Source organism: Corvus kubaryi, unplaced genomic scaffold, assembly GCF_017639235.1.
Source record: "Corvus kubaryi isolate FWS band 111438036 unplaced genomic scaffold, C.kubaryi_AGA036_p1.0 37394, whole genome shotgun sequence".
In the NCBI taxonomy this organism is placed as follows: domain Eukaryota; kingdom Metazoa; phylum Chordata; class Aves; order Passeriformes; family Corvidae; genus Corvus; species Corvus kubaryi.
The window spans coordinates 5,950,589-5,971,221 of record NW_024581133.1 but is presented as its reverse complement, the minus strand read 5'-3'; the positions used below and the strand labels follow the sequence as shown (position 1 = coordinate 5,971,221).

The 20,633-nt window shown below is 42.0% G+C and overlaps 1 protein-coding gene across 1 annotated transcript in view; it reads left to right on the top strand.

Moving 5' to 3' along the window:
- AGBL1 (AGBL carboxypeptidase 1) overlaps nt 1-20,633 on the top strand; it is a 276,286-nt gene that overhangs the window by 174,625 nt on the left and 81,028 nt on the right. Inside the window, exon 22 of the mRNA XM_042039542.1 lies at nt 8,919-9,079. Coding sequence (XP_041895476.1) covers nt 8,919-9,079 — 161 coding nt within the window. The remainder of the gene's footprint in view (nt 1-8,918; nt 9,080-20,633) is intronic.

Here is a 20,633-nt window from a genome sequence, read left to right as displayed (position 1 = left end):
AAGTAAATTTTTAAGGAAACCAACACACAGAGGGCCTCAGGATAATCTCTTCTGGACATGTGCATGTAATTATTCCACCATGGAAGCTGCCATGTGCCATCTGATGTGGCCAGGAAAGCCACCCCCAGGCAGAAGCTCTGCTCTGAGGCCCTTGGCAGAAGGAAATGAGGGATTTTGTGGAGAGCAGACATAGACCTGGAGGAAAGAAACATGCTTCTATGCTTCAAGGAGTGATTTGGAAAATAATAATGGATTCTAAGCACTGGAATAATATGAGTTTGTGTAGGCTGAGATTGGGATATGTTCTGGAGTCACAGGTACCCTGGCAGAGCTCGTAGGCAGCCAGGATGGGAACAGAGCAGGATGCTGTGGGACCAAGCTGGCTGCTTTGTACACAAATCAGTGCTCACACATTGTCTGCTGTGTGATTTGATATTTGATTAAGGTTGTAACTCACAGAATTAGGTGAATCCCAGTTTTTTTCCCCTGTAGTAGTTTTAAGGAATTAAGAAATTGAACTACTAAAAAGAAATCATTAAAACTGGCCAGCAGAGTCAGCAGTTTACTGTCTAAACCAGGTTCAACAAGGTAAATAATCATAATTATGATTCCTTATGTTTGGAAACTTACTTGATGTCATGAGAGAACCACCAATAACACAACCACAGGAACTGGACTAACACAGGGATAAGGAAACTCAATGACTGGAGAGTATTAATAGAATTAATAGTGCCCTGTTAATATGATTTGTAATTTTTTTTAAAGAAGTACAGAAGTTAGAGTGCAAAGGAGAAATTAGTATACAAAGTTTCACTCATGGCTTTCAAGGGTGAACCTAGGCTAATTTTCATGCAGAATGGTATCAGTGGGCCTCCCAGATGAGTCAGAGCTGATGAAAGGAGAGGCTCTCGCAAAAAGAAAAAAATAATCAAGAAATTTTGGGAGTTATGGAGTGAGAAACAAAAGGGACTGTTTGCGTAGTCAAAATCTAGTTAAAAGGCTGGTAAAAGTGGGTAGGATAAGGCAACATTGGGATGGAAAGAAATGTGAGGTGAATCCAGTTACTGCTCTGGGAATTGGGGCTGGTCAGTATTTGTAATTTGAATGACTGGAAGGCAAGGAGATAATAAGATAATAAGATCTGCTGCGAGCAGCTGATGCAAATTATACAGTGGGAAGAAGGGCTGAAAGATTGTGGGTACTAGAATGGAAGATGAAACATAGGCAGTGGCAGGGTGCAGCATGTTTGAAGGAATAGTTTAAAGCATTCAGACGCATGGCTGGGCTCTGAATTAGCTCTAACCATTCAGGAAAACATAAGTAGCTATTATAAAGACAGCTTGATAAAGATGTCTGTGCCATGTGCAGCAGCAGCAATAAAGAAAAAGTGGATAAGATTCCTGTGTGTGTGAAGAAACAGGGAGACTTGGAAGATGTTCTAATATCCCTGTAGACGTGAGTGGTAATACCTCCTGCGGAGTACTGTGTGTGTTATGGGTCATTTCTTTGTGAGAGACAAAGTAGTGATATACCTGGGCTGGAGGGAACAGATGAAAGTGTTTAGTGGCCTGGAAGGCAGCTTCAATACGGGGAAAGCATTAGGGATCCTAGAGCTGCTGAATTCTAAAGGGGAGGAACAAAGCTCAGCAGGGCAGAGAGCAGAGCAGCGTGCGGCAGGAACACCGAGCACCGGGCTGGGGGAGGCTCTGCAGTGCTGGGGATGTTTGGAGCCAGCACAGCAGGGAGCAGAACCCACCTCACGGGGTTCTCCTCTACGTGACACTGCTGCCAGGCCAAGGCACAGCTTCAGTGGTTTGCTAGATCCCACTGTGGTCTAGTGTGGCAGCAGAAGGATGGAGATAATGTGGGGTATCATGCTGGAGCAGCTGGGGTGTTGTCTGAGTCGTGCTGGCTTTCACTAAATCTGCTCTGGTGCCCCTGTCCCTGTGCTGGTGCAAAAGTGAAAGGTGCCAGGGTCCTGGTGTCTCATTTTGGATGGGGAATTAAAGCACACTAACCTTGCTGTATCATTTTGGTCAATATACATATTTTCATCCCCTCTCTGATGGGAAGAGTAGAATGTAGTTGTTAATTTAAATGCTTGAAAACCATGCAGAAAAATAACAAGGTGTTGTGTAATATAATACAAACGTGTGTCACCGTTCCATGAAATTAAGATGCAACAATTGATTCTCTATGTAACACATAATTAACCTGGGGATCCCCACTGTGAATGGCATTATGATGACAAATACCTTACCGAGATTTTTTTAAAGCAGGTTTGACACTTCGAGTAGCATCTATGTTTACATTAGCCAGGATAAGTACTATAAATCATTTTTTCCAAGGCATGTGATGATCAACAGCCAGGATTAGAAAATTATTTTACACCCATGGTGAAACATGGCCAAACTGGGTAAATTCACAGATGAAGAGAAGGCTTGGGTGGGTCAAGAGTCTGCTTACTTTTCCGTACATGAAAATTATTTATAGAGGCAAACTTTTAAGTGGAAGAAGAGGGGAAGAAAAGTCATCCAGGGATTAGGCTGCCAATTTAGAACTTGAAAGATTTCAGCTTCTTGCTTTCCCAAACTGCTTTTAAAAGCTAATTCATTTGACACAGATTCTGAGACGTACTTAGAGCCCCACCTTACACTTAATCTCCAGATACCTCAGGCTATAACCTTTCTGTGACTTGTTCCATGTTCCACAGAGTTCAGATAGCAGGGAATGAAACATATGTGAGAGGAGGTAATGGCTAGGCTACTGATGAATTTTCAAGGCACCATCAGATACCAGTTAGCCTGTCGCAAATACTGGGAGCATGGGGAAGAAAGGTGCTTTCTTGAAAAAAGCACTTGATAGTCTCCAATAACTGGTAATTGCTTTATTTCCTTACACCTCCTCAGAATTCCAATGTCACTTAAACAGTTCCCTAGTTCTGTTTCTTGTCTGCCAAGTAGGCAGCTTAAGTATCCTGGATCAACATTTGGTTTCTTTAAGAAATTAGCATGTTGGGTTTTGTTTTGTTTTTTATTATTATTTAAAATAATGGCATTGCCTATGTTATTGGTTATGTCTACTGTCAAAAGATTGCTCTCTGGACTGTCACATCTTCATTGGATGGTGCAGGCAGGCTTCTCCTCCCCAAAACTGCCTGCAGTCCTCAGATAGGAACTTGAGGCACTCCTGATCCTGTTACTGTGAAACAGTGCAGACTCCTCTAAAGTGAGCAGTTCTGGCCTGGCATATCCTTCGCTTAGACCCTTCAGTTCTGTTTGAAAAGACATCGTGGGACAAGGTGAAAGATTTTTCAATGTCTGCAGAGAGGGATAAGCTTAGTCCAGGTTCATCCAGGCTCTAAAACAGGTCCCCAGCATGTCACAAGGAAATGAATGAGACAGAAAACCAATGTACTGCTCAATTTTATTGGAAAGCAAGAACTCTGCAAAGAATAACATCTTTCTACACGGTTTGTCTGCATAAGGTGGAAAGTACCCTCATTTCTCATTCTCTTTCTGTTCCCAACATGACCACCCATCACAGTTGTGGCCCACATAAAAAAAAAAAAAAAGAAAAAATATTGTGCTATTCCATGCCCAGCTACTACCTCAGTGTGGGAAGTTAAATCCACTCCTGTCTCCATCGTGTGTAGTTTGCAAATTTTTGACATAAAACATTAGCAGCAGTGTTGGGGTAGAGTGGTCAAGCAAAACTAGCTAGCTCAGGTACAACACTAATGCAATTTGGCTCTCCCAACACATGATGAACTTGACATATACTGAGTCATTCATGGGACATGATTAAGGAAGGGAGAAAGGATGCTGAGGAAGAAACAGAGAAGGAGAAGAAATTTGGGAGGGAGAAAACGGCGGAGGGAAACCACTGTGGAAATACTGCAAGGAAAAGGTGTAGAGATGGAAATGTCAGAAAAATAACTAGTCAGTGGAAAGAAGGAAAAAAACCTTCCCCCACAGTAGAACTGGAGAATTCATAACCTAAATAACCTAAATAACTGGTTTTTTTGAGAGAAATTTGCAACAAGTTTTTGTTTGCTAAATCCCCAGTTCTCCTATGAGCAGTTTTTCCAGGACTCTTTCTCCAGCAGATTGGAGGGAGAAGATATTTCATCTTCCCTTTCAGTCTGTTCCTTGAACAGTGTTGCCTGTGACATACATATCTTTAATAGTAAAAGAGCCCATTGGAATGATTAAAACAATAACTACTTCTGTGCTGTTGAAGTTTGCTCAGCCAAAACACCAGCTGAGCTCAGCAGAAGTTTTGTGAGCAGATTCAAAGCAAGCCAGGCCTTTTCTCCTCACCACATGGCCAGAGCACCAGATGAAATGAGGACAGAGTGCCAGATGTAATGGGGACAGATGTTCAGAGCAAGGCACATCTCTCCAAGGGTGCCAAAGTGGTCAAGGTTGCCATTAGCTTTCTTCTTGTTATCGTTCCTCTGTATCAGCATCCATTGACCTCAACAACCCTTCCTTCTTTCTCATTCTTTTATGTCTCCCATCCTTTTATCTCCTGTCTCTAACTCCACTCCCTCTCATCTTTCTTTCTAGAAATTCAGGCTAGCCTATTTTTTTTTTTCTTGCATCTTCAGCCTTTTCTACTCACTTAATCCTCTTGAAATGTTTTGGCCCAAATTCCTATCCCCTCCACTTCATCTGTTTTGCATGCCATACCTGCTGCTGAGAGATCTCTGGGGCATGAGAAAAGCTGGGTTATTCCCTGCTGTCCTAGTTGTCTAAATAGCCAGTTCCCCAGCAGGTGTCTGTGTATTTTCATTCACAGGGGTTGAAAGTGCAGTAACCTTCAGGGCCAGCTCAAGCTAAAATTAAGGCTGCAGATACCAGGCACCAAACACCAGGCACCAAATGTTTCATTCAGCTCCCTAAGTTTGTCCTCTAGAGCTTCCAAATGGCTTTGATTAGTATTCCAAGGGAGAGCTAACTGATGGAATTAGTGAGAAGCCAGACTGTCAATTTATTTATACCCGGCCTTAGGGCATAGCCATTGTGCATGTGTAAAGTTATTGAGATGCAGGGAATATTCTGTAAGTGGGTCTGTATATGTGTTGACTGGAAGTGGGTTTGCAGGGAAAAGCTGTTGCCCCAAGGGCTGAACAGTGACCTAAAGTGGGAGAGGCTGCTGATGTGACCATGCTGAATGTTGAAAATCCTTTTTAGGAAAAAAATTGATCCCCCTGAAATTTTCTCTCTACTTGTATTTATTAGTATCTTCCAGCTCTAATTTTACTGTAATTCTCATAACCCTTGTGGAGAAATCTCTAATTTAACTCCTGGAGTCTTTCCACCTCCTTCAACAATATCTGTGCTACAGAACTATCACTGCCTTTGCCTCCTGGAGTATTTAAAGCACATGAGTAATGAATAATAAAGTTTTTCCATTACACTGTCATTCAGCTTGGGAAGTATTTTGAGGGCAAGCTGAGAGATATTGGAAACATTTAGTTGTGGATATTCATTTGATGCATCAGTGCCGAGCATGAATTAACTGGTTTTCCAATAACATTTGATCAATTTTGTTTAGGAAAATTTGTATTGACAGTGTTTTGGCCAAATGATAAATCTTTTATTCCTGTTCCCCTGTTTTGTATTACAATGGGAAATAAATATATCCCAAATTTAGTCTGTTAGTAGGCATCACCTCCTCCCATTCTGTCTGTTGCAGTATGAAAAGGGTTTAAGAAAAGTTTTTCAGCTCCATTACTCTCTATAATAGCCAGGAAACAATTAACCTGTTATCCCTTAACATGATGCCTGCAGGAGATTACTGCATGACAGGGCCCAAGGGACCAATTTGCATTGTGCAGTGGAATGTGGTGCTTCAAGCTGATGCTGGTCCAGACTGGTACTTTGATGTAGTGGAGAGCAAAACCTGTGTGAAGCTTTGAGCTGATCATTAAAGTAGGATGGTTTAGTTAGCACGTTTCTGAGGATGGGCTAATTAGGACTGATGAGCTTGTCTGCAGCTTTCTGGTGCAGGGGTGCTGTTTCCTGCTTCAGAATTCGTCTGGATCCTTTTGGCAAGGGAGTCTTTGCCCCATGCTCCACTGGTCACACAGACACGACCAAAGGAGGGGACAGAGCTGTAAAGCCTTGTGCCAGAGAGGAAGATGGGGTCACTGAGAATCCAGGCTGGCAGGACACTGCAGGAGAGGTGCTGGCAGGCAGAGCAACTTCCTCCCGTACAGCTGTGCCAAGCAGACTGTATATTGTCACTTGGTAACACCCAGACAGCTTCGCTGCCATGGAGGTGTTCTTCCTGCCAGCTTCTCAACCAAACCAGAGTGCATCGCTTCTACCCTTCTTTTCTTCTTTCTTGTGTTTCTTAAAAAATATTTTCATAACTCGGAGTTGTAAGCACAATCTCAAGAGTTCTGCAGCTGGCTGTGCCACATGGTTACAAGGGAAGTGCCTGGAGGTCAGGCTTCCCTTTCAGGAATGCAAGTGGGACTGATTATTAACCACTACACCAGGTCCTGGTATTGTTGGCAGATGCCATCAATAACATTAATTTAACATGTCACCTCTGTCCCCAGCTTCAGTTTAATGACAGCTGTGCTCTGCACCTCCAGCTCCTCCCTCTGCTGAGAACTGAGGAGGGAGGAAGGAGAGAGAGAATTGTCTGAGTTCAAATAAATAAATATCCATGTTTGAAGGGAAGAAAATATGCTAAGAGGCAGTCCTCTGGCTGAGTTTCTGCTGTTACTCCTGAGCTATCTGGTATTTAAGCAGTATGGGTCCATCGTACAGCAGCTGACTTCAGAGCATGAGCAGTTACCGTCTTAGGCTTCTGAGGTGTGTTATAGTTATAATAATAATAATATTTATTTGCTCATAGTTTTGTAAGGCCTCTTCATATCCTGAATAAAGCTCTAGGGAGTCATAAAGGCACAGGCTGAGTTTCAGCTCAGGCTCTGCTCACATCTCCTTGATAGCTGGACCCTGAGATGCACCCCAGGGAAAGCCTCGAGATGTTCTTTGTATTTTTTGCCCCTGAGAAAATAACTCTCTTGCTGCGGAAATGACATCTTTTTTCTCTGAAATGTCACCACTTCTGTCTGCTTGTTGTAACTCTGCCACACTAAAATACCTTAAGTCTTTTAAAGTAAAATAATAAAACATTTAGGAATCTATTCAGAGCTGCTGAGCATTCTCATTGTTTTCTGTTAATGACCTTCAGTTCCCATAAACTTCTCCCTCTATTTCCTTGTTAATTATTGCTACACTTTTTTATGCCCATATCTTGCTTGGCAAAGCTTGTGGTAGAGGTGAATAGGAGGAGAGTAGAAATGATGTCAGGTATTTGCCCACTGTGATAAAAAACAGAGACTGTTCAGAAAGCAAAAGTGAGTTTTCCTGGGGCCCTAGACCCTGCCTAGCACTGAGGCTGTCCCCTCAGCTGGTGTGTGCTCCTCTGAGCAGGTCCTGCCTTGTCCAGCCACTCAGTACAGGTTTGAGTTCTGGATTATGCTCCTCATAACATTGATTTCCTGCTTTGCTCACAGGGCCTCAGAAATGAAACTGAATTAAAATATCTTGTCAATAGGAAAATGAATTTGTGATCAGAGAGGGTGATTTTTATGCCAGATGATATTTGCATAGCCTGGGCCTGCTAGAGATGAAGTGATGGCGGTGCTGTGCAAGTAGTTTCTGTCCTCTGACAAAAATGCACAAAAAAACTCCTTAGGAGAGCTGCAAAAGTTTCTGTGTGAAATCTCTTCTTTCTTCTGTCCACCTGTGTGTTTTTGGCTCACAAATAATCTTCCAGCTATACAGAGGTGCTCAGACCTGAGGATCCCAAAACATTACACAAATATAATTTTATGTAGAAAAACGAAAAATCAACATAAGATCAGAGCTCTGTCCCCTGTCATGGATTACTGAACACATTCTATTTTATAATATAAATTATAATGTGTTCATTACCCCTGAGATGGTCACTAGCAAAAGTCTAATGGAGAGTGATGAGTGGGCTGTGCTGATGTGGAGCTCACACCATGCTTAAGGCCAGGGCTTATTCTGGCCTCCTGAGAGTTGCTAAGGAAACAGCCTGGGAATGGAGCTGGACGTCTCACAGAAGCTTGGCTGGAGAGATGTTTTGTGCTGCAAAAACACGTAGGGCTGTTGTTGGCTGAGGCAGCAGCTGGTCCAGCCCCTGATGTGTGGTGTGGTCACTAAGTGCCAAAGATGAGGGACTTTGCAGTTTTAGTGTCTTTTTGGTATATCTGAGCTTTGTTTGCCCTGCTCTCACCAGATGTGTGAAGCCGCCATCGATTACACTGACTTACTCTGATGCAGGCACCTGGTGTAAAACCAAACACAGACTATTCACAGTCAGCAAGGATCCGCAGCTTGGAGAATTCCTCTCTTGAAAGATGAGGTTGATAATCCAAACCCTGCCTGTGCCACCAGCTTTTAACAGACTGAGAAATTCCTTAGAGGTGTTTGTTATTTTGCAATTACTTTGCAATTGATTTTCTTAAACAATTCCATAACTTGTTAAAGATCTCTTCCTCCCTTTTCTCCCCTTGTCCAGTTCCCTTTTCCATCTTTTCCACTGGCTAATGTCTATAATCACAGGACTTATTTTTTCCCATTGCTTAGATAGACAACTCCTCTACAAAGAAAAAGAAAAACTGGATGATTTGTAAAAGTGGATTTATAGTCAGATTCTCCTGGGGTCCAAGCCTAATTCTTACAATGACTTCTGAAAATTTAGTTGAGGCATTTAAACTATTTGCCTCTGTTTCCCCTGTTGTAAAACAGAGGCTATTTTAGGATAGCTCCTGTAGACCATGTGCTGTTATTAGTTTACAAATGATTCTGTAGGGGAAACTGCCGTACGTAGGAATCACGAAACCTTGTGGCTCTCTCCATCAGGGCCTGCAGCTGGGAACACAGGAGCTGGAGGAGATGGGAAGCAAGTTTTGCCTTGGTTTGCTGATTCTGCACCTCAAATCCCTGCCCTGCAGCAAGGAGGTGATGGCTCAGGCAGCACTCCTGCTGGATCTGGAGGAGGAGATCACAGACCGGGCACAAAGGTCAGTGACTGCCATACCCAGAGGGCTCTGCTGCAGGAATCGAGTTGGTGGGGGCATGTTTTGGGTTTAAATCTGCAGAAAAAGACCCTCCTTATGGCTGAGATTTGCATCTTGGAAACTGCAGTGTATTGAGAGTAATTGGAACTGAGATGTAGTTGACTCCCAAAGAAACTGCCAAAGCTGTGTCCTGCAGCCATCCATGTGGAGAAAATAGGTGGAAGAGAAATACCTGTTTTGTATTTTCCAGTGATTTTCCATTTTTCTGTCAAAAATGCTTACTGGAACATGGGGATGTTGCTGCCCCAGAATGAATCAGCAGGAAACGTTTTTTCCTGCTCATTAATTGTCACATGGAGTTCTGTGCAGGTCAGATCCTCCATGGAGAGGATCTCTTATAAGAAAGGCATTATCTAAGTGCTGCACTGAAGGGAACAGGTATTGCAGATTATAAAAGGACATTGATAGCATGATTTAGAAATTTTGGGCCTCATACTCTATATTCCTATATATGGGAATTCCTATATATATGCAAGTACACCATATATTCTTCTTTTCCTCACTGCATGGAGTCCTTTAGTCATTTAGAGCATAGATTTATGACTTTTTGATAGATAGAAAGAAGTTTTGATCCCGCTGCTTATTTAGGACACGTTTTTCCAAATTGCAAAATTAATTTACTTGCTTCCTAGGTTTGGTGGGGGGTATTTAAGTGAGTTTGCGCCATTATAAATGCAAGAAAAATTTGACCTGGAAAAGTGTCTGAGTATGAGATTAATCAGCTTGAATTTGTGATGAAGCAAAAATGTATAATTTCTCTAGGCCACCATCACTTGTTAGTGCTATGTGCATCACATATGTTTGCAAGAATATTTTTCCAAGACAAATGGAGAAAGAAGACTCAGTGATGTGACATGATTTAAAGCTCCCCGATGGCTTTGCCATCAAGGAGCTCTCTCAGATTCATCAATGAACATCAAGTTTTTCAGTTGCAGAAATACCCCCGTAATTTATAGCAGACTTCCAGTCTCTCCCCTGCAGGAACATTTACCCAACATTAGCACCACCTGTTCCTCATGCCAAAACCCATTCTTGCAAGCTTGTTCACAGTTTTAGATGTTTATGAGGGACGGTTTAAAAAGAGGGATAAAATGTAGAGACGTTTCTTTGGATTAGCTGTGCTCACTTGTATGTACGAACATATAAATGGAGCAATTAAGGTGGATGCTAAACACCATCCATGTTGTGGACAGCCATCCGAAAAATCATTGGTATGTCATTAGAGAGAGCTGCTGGAGCCTGGATGGGTAGATGGTTCTGGGATATAAATCAAACTCACTTTTGAACAGGAGCTGGAAGGGCCTTTGCATGAAAATAATGTATGGGAAGAAAAACATCAAACCCTGACTTTGTTCAGACACTGACAAAAAGCCATCTGGTCACAGTAACTCAGTGAGCATTTTCTCTGATCTTTGTAGCCTTCTGTTACTTTTTCCCTTAGTTGATTTTATATTAATGGGAATTCACTCTATTTATCCAATACTGTGTGGTAGTTGATCAGTACGGAAGGAAGATCTCTAATTAAAAATATTTTTAAAGAAGTTAACAAAAAGATAAAAGTTCTCTTACTTTGTAAAACTCCCATGTGTCCTTAGTAGCTGAAAGCAAAGTGCCCTGCCCCTTCCAGTTTGCCCAGCAGTAGTGAGCACCTCTGTGGCATCCAGGAATGAACATCATTGCTAAAAGGCAATTGGTGGCTAGTTGTTAGTTTTCACTTCACTGGGTATAACTGCAGGTTGTGAAATTTTACTAACTTGGATGTAATTTGTTACTATTTGCAGACCAGGTAAGCAGCTGAATTGATAGTCCCACCCAGAGGTGTCACATTGCAGGAGCTGGTTGCAAAAGGCTGGGTGAAAGGAGATGCAGAGATCAAAGCATTTGCTAGCATATTCTTTTAAGGAATAAATAATTCATGGAAACTGATTGTGCAGCATATTGATATTCTGATTCAGAAAATTAACACTTTCCCCCCATGTTGCTCTGAGCCTAGCCAAGAGAATTCCGTGGTTTGGTTTTAGTGGGAATATTGGAACCAATGGAAGAATGCAGAATACAGATGGCACGCTGATACAGACAGGAGGGCAGCTATTTCTATATCCCTCTCTCTACTCACAGGTTTTGAAAAAATAAAAATTATTCTTTATCAAAACATTTCTCTGGAGGAAGCTGAGGGGTGCCACTCAGTCTAATATTAATCTGTAAATATTAGGTCTAATCTAGTTTTATGAGGTAGTATCAGAGCCTCAGAGATTTATTGCTCTTATATCATTACATCAATGGAAATTATACTCTGCTTCTTCCTGGGCTAGACCCACTTTTGTGGGTTTAAGGAGAGTGAAATGTTTGTAGTTAAAAATTAGCTCTGTTCTCCTCTGTGGTTTCCAAAAAAAAATGCACAATATCCTTGCATGCTTTCTATATTTTGCTTCAGAAAGTGTGAGTAGGTGTGAATGAAAATATCCACATTTCTGTGTACCTTTGCCAAAGCAAAGTCAGACTTGGGGATCCTTCAGGTGCAACACAGGAAAAGTTCTGGGTGGTTACCTGGTGACATTTTTTCTTGAATGCTTTAAATAGTGAGGAGCAGTGTCTTTTGAACAGCTTACAAGCTATCCCTGTTCCAGAAATCGGCAGTGTCCTGGTCCCAGGAAATGATATGCACGACACATATTTAAGTGGGAGGCAATAGCTTTTACTGTAGCTAATGTTTTCTGGCAAAGGAAAATGTGTCCCAAAAACTGTCCTGATGACGTGTCTAGAAAAAGATACAAATATGGGTGAGACTTGCCACAGCAGTATTCACCAATATCAGAAGAAGAGATTAGTATTGTTCAGCCCTGATGAAAACACGAGTCTTTTCTTAGCTGTTGAGGGTTTTTTTGTCTAAATCAAGCTGAAATTAAGCTGTGAGCAGTGTGATGTATTGCACAGTGCTTATGTTAAACACATCTATCTCAATCTAGTGTGTTTTCTGTATATGGTTTTCTGAGTGCCCATCTCTGTAATACTCTGGGTGACAGGTCAAGCTGCAGAACAAGAAGTTAATCCAGCACTGGATAAAGCTGACTCCCAGATAAAATGTCTCATTGCAAAGGTACAGAGATCAAAAGCTGTGGAGACACAGATCTCTTCTGTTGTGAAAACCCCGCAGTTCATGTTCTGCATTTGTCTCTCTTTGCCCTGGTGTCTGGTGTGCGTGGCATTGACTTGGCATCTCAGCATCTCCCTCCGACAGCAAACATTTTCACCTGTCAAGGTTCATAACTGTTTGTGTCCTTTAATTTTCCTCTTCGGGCTCTCTGTGCTCTGGGTATGCTGCAGCCTCATTCTCTCACCACTGCTGTGAGGGGGATAAAGGAGCAGGCTGGACCCTGCTTTCCTGGAATAAACTATTTGCTGTGCACTTTACAGAGCTCTGTCAGAGCCAGTGGTCAGTAATTTGGAGCAAGGTAATAGCTGTCAGGGAAGCGCCTGCTCTAATGGAGGCATCCTCTGTGAATGGGGGATTTCTCACACCAGATCAAGTCCATTGTGCTCAGTATGCTGTCTCTAATGAGCCAAAGAAAGGTGAAAGAAGTCTTTAACAGACCTAACTAAACACGGTTTGGTGCACAGACAAGAATTTCTTCCTGTCCCCGCTTCACCGTCTATCTTTCCCCTAAATTGTCAACTGCAAAAGGAATCATTCACAAGCATGAGTGCAGCAGCACTTGGAATAAGTTCACAGCAGAGGCTGTGAGAATAAGCAAGAGAGGCTGAACTTCCATCAGTGGGGCTATGTGGATAATGGGACAGTAGAGTATTTCCCCTAAACATGTGACTTCCAAGGATATAATTAATTTGGCCTAGCAGCTCTGTGTTGCTCTTTCCAACGTGTGGCAGCTCTCTCAGGAACGTGCCAAAAATGGAGAAAGTACGAGATGCAGCACAGAAGATGCACGAGAGCTAAAACGTGTGATGGTGAGGAAGAAGGGTTAAATTGCTCCAGGCATTAGATGGTCTTTTAATTAATAACCTGTGCTCCTGGCATACATCATATTGACTCTCGCACTTATGCAGGCACTATCACCCACAAGATCTCTGCAGGGACTTAGTTGTTGTGGCTTTTCTTTTCACTAATGATATTTGGGTGTTTTTCTGCACTGAATAGCCCTTTTTCCTCCAGCACTGAATAGGACCACTCATGGACCACTCTTCCAAGATCAAAGGCCAAATATGTGGAGAATTTTCTGGGCTTTGCAGCCACTTTCAACAAACCAAGCCACACCAAGCTTGTACAAGCAATTTATTCTGCTCTCTCTCAAACTTGGCCTCATAAGACACTATTGCCATGCACTAGGAAGAATTACTGATGTTTCCAGCATCCCACCATGCCTTACAGTCAATTCTGGCATTCAGAAGCTTTCTGCTGGAAAAGTGAAATGCAGCTTGTACTTCAGACATGGTGTTTTTTGATAATAGTTTTCATGCCTCATTTGCTATAAAAGTAATTAAGTTTTAAGTCACTGCTGTCCAGCAAGTTCACATTTGTCATGACCACAAGGAGGATGGGAAGTGGCTGCTCACATAAAGCAGGTTTGAGAGAGACAAAGTAAGCAATCTCCTCCCTCTACAGTATCCTCCCCTTCTTCCTTGTGGTTTAAGCTGAAGGCACATTCCTTAATTTTATTTCTTTTTTTCTGCCCTCCAGGTTGTGCTAGGAAATGTTTTGCATAGACTGCAGCAATTGCAGCCATTTGTTCATGAGACATCTCCTGTGTTGAGACAGACTTTTGTGAAGTCATTTTCTGCTGACTCAGATGTTATTTATCTCCTGTGTTTCTTCATCATTTCTTACCTTTCTTGAGCAGAACTAAATCTCTTTCCACCCCAGATGGTAAATATGTCTACCTCTGCTATTAATCAAAATCAGAAGGCTTAATCATTGCTCTGTTTCTTTGTCCAGATGTAATCTCTTCATCTTCTGTACAGTGAGCAGGGCTGGATCAGTCAGTGTATGGATGGCAGAGCCAGGAATTGACAAGAGGGATTTGCAGATCGTTTGGAACTGTGTTTGCTGTTCTTCTATACCACATTGATGCACCATCATGATCCTGGATAGTATTGAACTGTTGGATCTCCCATCTTTTTACTATAATGCGCCTTCCCCTGATTATGGCTGTGCAAGCAATTTCACTCATCTTTTAAACTGTGTGGCCAAAAGGTGATTCAGATAAAATTAAGGTGATTTTGTGGAAATGAAGCAAACAAAAAAAAAGGAAAGTTCAAACAACAAAATAATGCAGCTGGAGCAAAGCACTCTCGCTTCATTTGGGGCATCTTTAGTGGATCTTTGAAAGCAGAAATGCGGTGTTGTAGCCACATGTATGATGGAAAACAGTTCCCCTGCCTGGTGGGCTGGGTCTTCCTATTCTTACAGGGCAATATGGGCGTCGGTGTTATATTGTTTTGATTATACATTCTGAAACAAATTGCATCTCAGGGGTTTAAGTGCAAGACAGGACTTCACCCTGCACAGCACCCCATCCCCTCCCAGTTCAGGTGTAGCAGCGGTCGTGGCATCCAGTCCCAAGGCAGACTGGACAGTTGGACTCTGGGGAGCCCCCTGACATATGGCTGAAGATGAAGGCACTCTTTCATCCTTTAGAGAATCTAACCACAGCAGGAATTATTTGACCAGACTTGATTCAGGTTTTTATTTGCCTGGAGTTCCATTTTTCTGTAAGTAAAGATTTGGTGCATTTTTAACCTTGATTGTCTGTAGACATTAAATACCTTTTGGCAGCTTTCAGAAGAGGAGGGTGTTTATTGATTCTGTTTTTTCGCTTAGTCACAAATTTTATTGCTGTTAAAGGAATCTGAAATTTCTATTGCTATATGAGCATCTCTGGATGAGGTATTTCTGTATTTGGATGCTGGAGAGAAAGTGCTGTGGGAATGCATTTACCTAAGTAAGCCAAACTAGCTCGTCACTTTGGTGCAGAACATGGGGCAAAAGGGGTTTCTGTAATGCATTTCATAAAACACTTGTGAGAGCACAGTCTAACATTAATTCAGTGTGACAGGTGTGAGAGTGGCTGAAGCTGGACTTTGGCTTTAGAGCAGTCTCATGTTGCTGTAACCATTTAGGATCAGTTCAGGAAATGCTTTAACTCCTGTTAAATCCATTTAGGATCAGTTCAGGAAATGCTATAACTGCTTTATAACACTTTCCAGCAGTCTTTCACACTGATGTTGCAAAAGAGTGGTGCCTTCTCGTACCCCCAGGGTCTGACCTAAAGAATTGCTGCCTCTGTTATTGAGAGGAAAAAACCTCCAGATTTCAAGTTTGGATCTATTGCAGATTTTAGATTTTATTGTTTTTAAATGCCTCGATAATCATGTTTTCAAAATAAAAATGTGAATCTTCTTCTGTCCACCCCTTCATCCTTCTTATCCTACTCTCTTCTGTGCTTCTCCTTTGTTATTGTGAGAATACAAGCCCAGAGAATTCTTTGGAGGCTCAGCCAAGCAGTGCAGCCTATAATGAATATATTTGGTATTCAGAAGGCTTTCATGTAACTGTTCACAGGTGAGCCGCTGGAATTCAGCAACTTTTCATTAACACTTTCTAGAGCTCTCCCTATTTTCCTCCTATTGATTTTTATTATTATTATTCTGAAATGCCTTGCAAGCTGCTCAGCTTCTGTTGACTGTTATCAAATGCCAGCTCCAGCTATGCCAGGCTGGGTGTAAGTATTCATGCTCATTTCAGACGTAATTAATTTATCCTTTCTTAGCTAATAATAGCAATTTAAATAAATGCAGAAATGAGGAAGAGGAAAAGAGCAAATGGGAAGAGAAAGAGATCATAGAAGGAAATTTAAACATGCACAGAAACACTGCTTGCTGTCGTATCTGTCTGAGATTATTCAAATTACCGTACTCACATGGATCTCACTGGACTACAGGCAATGAACTTGTGTATACCCAGCAGAACAAATGGGCTCTGCAGTGCCCTTTCTGTGAGGCATATTGCTGTGGTGCTGTCTGGCATTAGACATTTTGGTATTGATTAGGAGCATCTGTATTTCTGTGCTGCAGTCTTTCTCCCTTAAGATCTGACTTGAAATATGAAAGCCACTGGGGTCCTTCACATGCTGGGATAGAAAAATAGACCCGATGGCTATCAGGGGTTCAGAAGTTCCCATTTATGGAGCATTCCCCAAAGCAATGCATTGTGAGGGATGCGCTCTTTTCTCTGAGCTGGCCTTTATACACACCAGGACACTGCTGGCACCAGAACAGAATAGATGGGTTTTTTCTAAGAGGATGTAAAGGGTAATGGGAGAATCAGTCTGTTTAGACTATTGATCATTTTGAATGCAGGCAGAGGTGGGATTTCAGATTGAACATGTCACAGGTCTAGTGCTGAAGAGGCACGTTCAGAGCACTATATATAGCCTCATGTAGACTACATCTATACTGCAGAAGCAGCTGAACACCAGTTGCATTAGATTTAGGGCTCTGGTGCATGAGCAGGAGGAGAAAACTTTGTCAGTGCAACTCTGCTGGTGATCCCTGTTCTTTGTTTTCAGTTGTTTGACATTATTCAGAGGATATGGATGCACAAGGCATATCTGTAGTGGGAGTCCTTGTGTCTTCAGGTGGGTGGGAACCATAGATAAACACTACAGCTGTTTCAAAGATCTTGGTTATTTAGTGTTTCCTTGTGGAACTTTTCCAAATGGTGTTCCCAGAGTCCCAGAATAACTTGAGACTTGTGAAAACCAGAGAACAGTCAAATCTTTCATACCAGCACATGCTTCAGTAGTTTCTTCTAGGCAGGAAAAGCAATGGAAGGAGTGAGTAGGATGGTGGTTACATGAAATGCATTTTCAGCACTTTAGAAGTAAGGACATTTTTTGGGAAGTTGTGTGTTTTCCCTCTCTTGAAATTGTCACTTGAGTTGACCTCTAATTAATCTGTCCACAGCTCCCACCAGAGCTTTTTGAGGAACACAGTCACAAAGGTGAAAATTAGAGTGGTTGAGAGTCAAAACAGACTTTTCTATCCCATGTGTTGGAGAGTTAATCATGTGGCACAGAACACAGGAACAAGAGACTTAGATCTGGATTATCTGATCAAAGGCTTCACCATGTGGAGTTCTCACCCCTTGAATCCAATGCAGTGGCTCAGATGTCCAAGCATCACAGAACTTTGAGGCAAACCAGAATGAATGCCAGTGGTCTGTGAGCCTCTATAGAGCAGAATGTCTCCCCACCCACCAGCAGCATCAGAGGCTCCAGTCTTACAGAGCTGAGAGTAACAATGCATACGTTGCCACTGTCTGAAGTAGGTTTCCTGTCATGGGTGAAATATGGGGCTAGAAGGAGCTGAATCCCCTGTAAAACTACCAGTGGGATCCAGTTTTTCACCAGAAGTTTGTACCTGTATAAATTATTCAGACAATAAGAGCTAAGGAGTCCCAAATGGATTTGATTTAACAATGCTCATAGTCTCATTGTCTCCCCATTGGTGCCTCCTTTCTCTGCAAAGAGAAAATAAGAGCAGAGATTTCTGCTTTCGAGGCAAATGCTGTGCTGCAAGTCCTTTTGGTCTGGTGCTGAGCCTGCAAGTGAGAGTCTGACCAGGTCTCCTCTACTGTGGTCACAGTGTACAGCTGCTATTTAGGAGCACATCAAAAACTTAGCAAGATCAATAAGAGACTAAATGGTTAAGGGGATAGAGAAGGCAGAGAAATTCATAATTAAAGCTGTCAAGTTGCAGTAAAAGGAGCGCATAGCCTGGAAGGAAAGCGGGTGGGCGAGCAAAGTGTCGTATTTGCAGGTGAAAGTTGGCACTTCAACAGCATTTTAAAGTACTCCAAAGCCACCTCCACTCACATCTCAGCTGTATTGTGTATTCTGACAGAGACTCTGGCTGCTCAGTGTATTGTGGCTGTGACTCACACACAGACCCTGCCTCTTGCTGCCTCACTAGATACTGTACAGAGACAGGCAGAGGTATTGTGTGAGACAGGAGATAAATACGTGCAGGTTGTTGTTGCAGGGCCCAGCACACACGTGCACCACAGTGGATGAGAGTTTATGCACAGAGGTATAAATGTGAATGTCAATCCCTGTACCCCCTGATAATTCATTGTATTCTCTCAGAAATCATATGGATTCATTAGGATGTGTATGTTTAATGTGATGTTGGTAAAAAGAACTTATGAGAATTAGACTGGAGTTGAGAGTAGAAGGATGTGAGGGGGAAGATGCACATGAAATTAATACTTAGACTTCTACTTTTTGTCTGCAGAGCAGAAATGTGCTCAAGCTTAACGTCCCAGATCCTATTGTCATGTATGTAGGGAAAATTCTCTTTCAAGTACAGCATGGAGCCCCATCTGTCTCTGGCCCTGGTCACTCTGTAGCACTTAGCAATGCATCCCAGTTAAGGAACCTCCTCCACAAGTCCAGGACAGAGCACTGCCACTTTCTTATTGCTGTCACAGTGCGATGTGAGAGGTGTGGGGCTGATTCCAGGCTGAAACAGGGCCAATGAACTTGTGAGGTGCTGGAAGGGCTCAGTGTGCACATGGGGATGGGGAGAGTGGGAAATGAAGCCGAGATTCATCAGCAGAAATCTCTCGAAAATTGTGACTCTGCAAGAATTGGACTGGGATACAGTGGCCAAAACAAATGGAAAACAACCCCTGTTTCTCGTTTACTTTCCTTTCTCAAGGAAAGATTGTCACTTCCTTCTGCTTTTGTGTCTCTGGGAAGATGCTGAGGGTGTAGGCAATTGCTGTCTGGACCATGAGTGCTAAAGGAAATCATCGTACCAGGGCGAGGGCTGCTGTCAGAGCAGCAGGGAGAGACAGACTCAGAACAGTGTAAGAGGAAAGAAAAAGCATTCACTTTGTCTCTGTTTGGGGGTATTTTCTCTATTTCCTCCCCCTGTTCCATGTCCCATTCCTATTTCTATTTGTTCCTGATAAAAGTTGTTTTTAACAGGAGAAAAATTTAAATTTCTGGAAGGTCAGATTTCATTTTTAAAATAACAATAGCATGCTTTCTGGCTAGACTTTCAAATATATCCCTAACCATTTAAAAATACTTAATCAGCATCTTTATCAATGGCACATTATTCACCATTTAATCTATAATGGTTTGCTTTTAAGCATTAACAGTTACTTACCACCTTAAATCCCTATTTAAACATGAATTTGAGGATTTGGACTTGTAAGGGAGAATAAGCAGTAAAAGCAGTTGAATGCCAGAACAAGATTCTGCTATCAGGCCAGTATGATCAGAAATTAGGAATAAGGGGAAGAATAGAAAACATCTGTTCTCTATTTATCTGTCTAATCTGTTTGTTCTGCCTAGTCTACCCAACAAGTTTTTACATCACGCCCTGTATTTGAGAATTTTTTTCTGAAGATGCTGCTTCATAGCGTCCTCCAAAAAGTACCAGCATCTCATTAAAAGATAAAAGTCCTATGCAGTTCAAAGAGGAAGCAAACACCCATGTCAAGTAATAAAGCTGCGTCTCACCTCCCATTGAACTGCAGGGGGCAGCCAAGAATTTGGGTAAAGTCCTACTACCCGGATTTATCTCGTCAGCCTTTTCCTAGAATTAATACTTATTTTTTGTTCTAGTAGACAACTTGTGTTTTCATCTATGAAAAAGTGAATCAAAAGAGAGGATCCACTGTAGTACTTTAACACACTCAAGTGTCCTTCCTGGCAGTGCTCAGCGTTGGAGATTTCATAGAGGAATGCAACCACTTGCCATAGTGGACCACTACAGAATGCCCCTATCGTCTGGGGGGATTGTTTTCTATCTTCAGACAGTGATTTATTTATGCCTGGGAACACGAGAATTAGTAGCCTTTCCAAATAATTAGAATAACAATAATTCTGTCTAATGAAATGTTCCAGCGCTTTCATTTTCTGTGTAAGTGCCTTTTGAATCTTGCATTGCTCCTCGTTGCACCCTGCTATCTTGTGAATTTTATAGATTAGCTGCATGTTGTGAGGAAAGAAAATATTTCCTTTCATCTGCTGCTCTTCCACCTTTGTAGATGCACCTTTATCTTCTGCTGTAATGTAGAATAATTGGGAGTGCCCAAATTGCCAAGCATTTTGTAAACGACTATCACCTCCTTTCTCATGCATCTAGTCAAGAAAGAGGATAGTTTTTTTAAATCTACTTATGCCTCTAACTACTGCTATCACCTACTTTTTATCCTGCTTATTTATGTGGCACGTTTAAGATATCACAAACCAAGAATTCAGAATGGACTTTCTAGGGAAAGTGTAGCGTTTTTTAAAGTAACAGTTTAGTAATATTTTTAGTGTTGCCCATTGCCTTGCCATTGAGGTTTATTATTTTCAGGAAGGATGGTAGCTTCATGGACTAATCAGCTCTATCCTCACATGGTTTGATGAACTTTATTGGAGAAACCTTTTTATCTTTAAGCAGTTTTCATGGAGGGTTGCTGGCT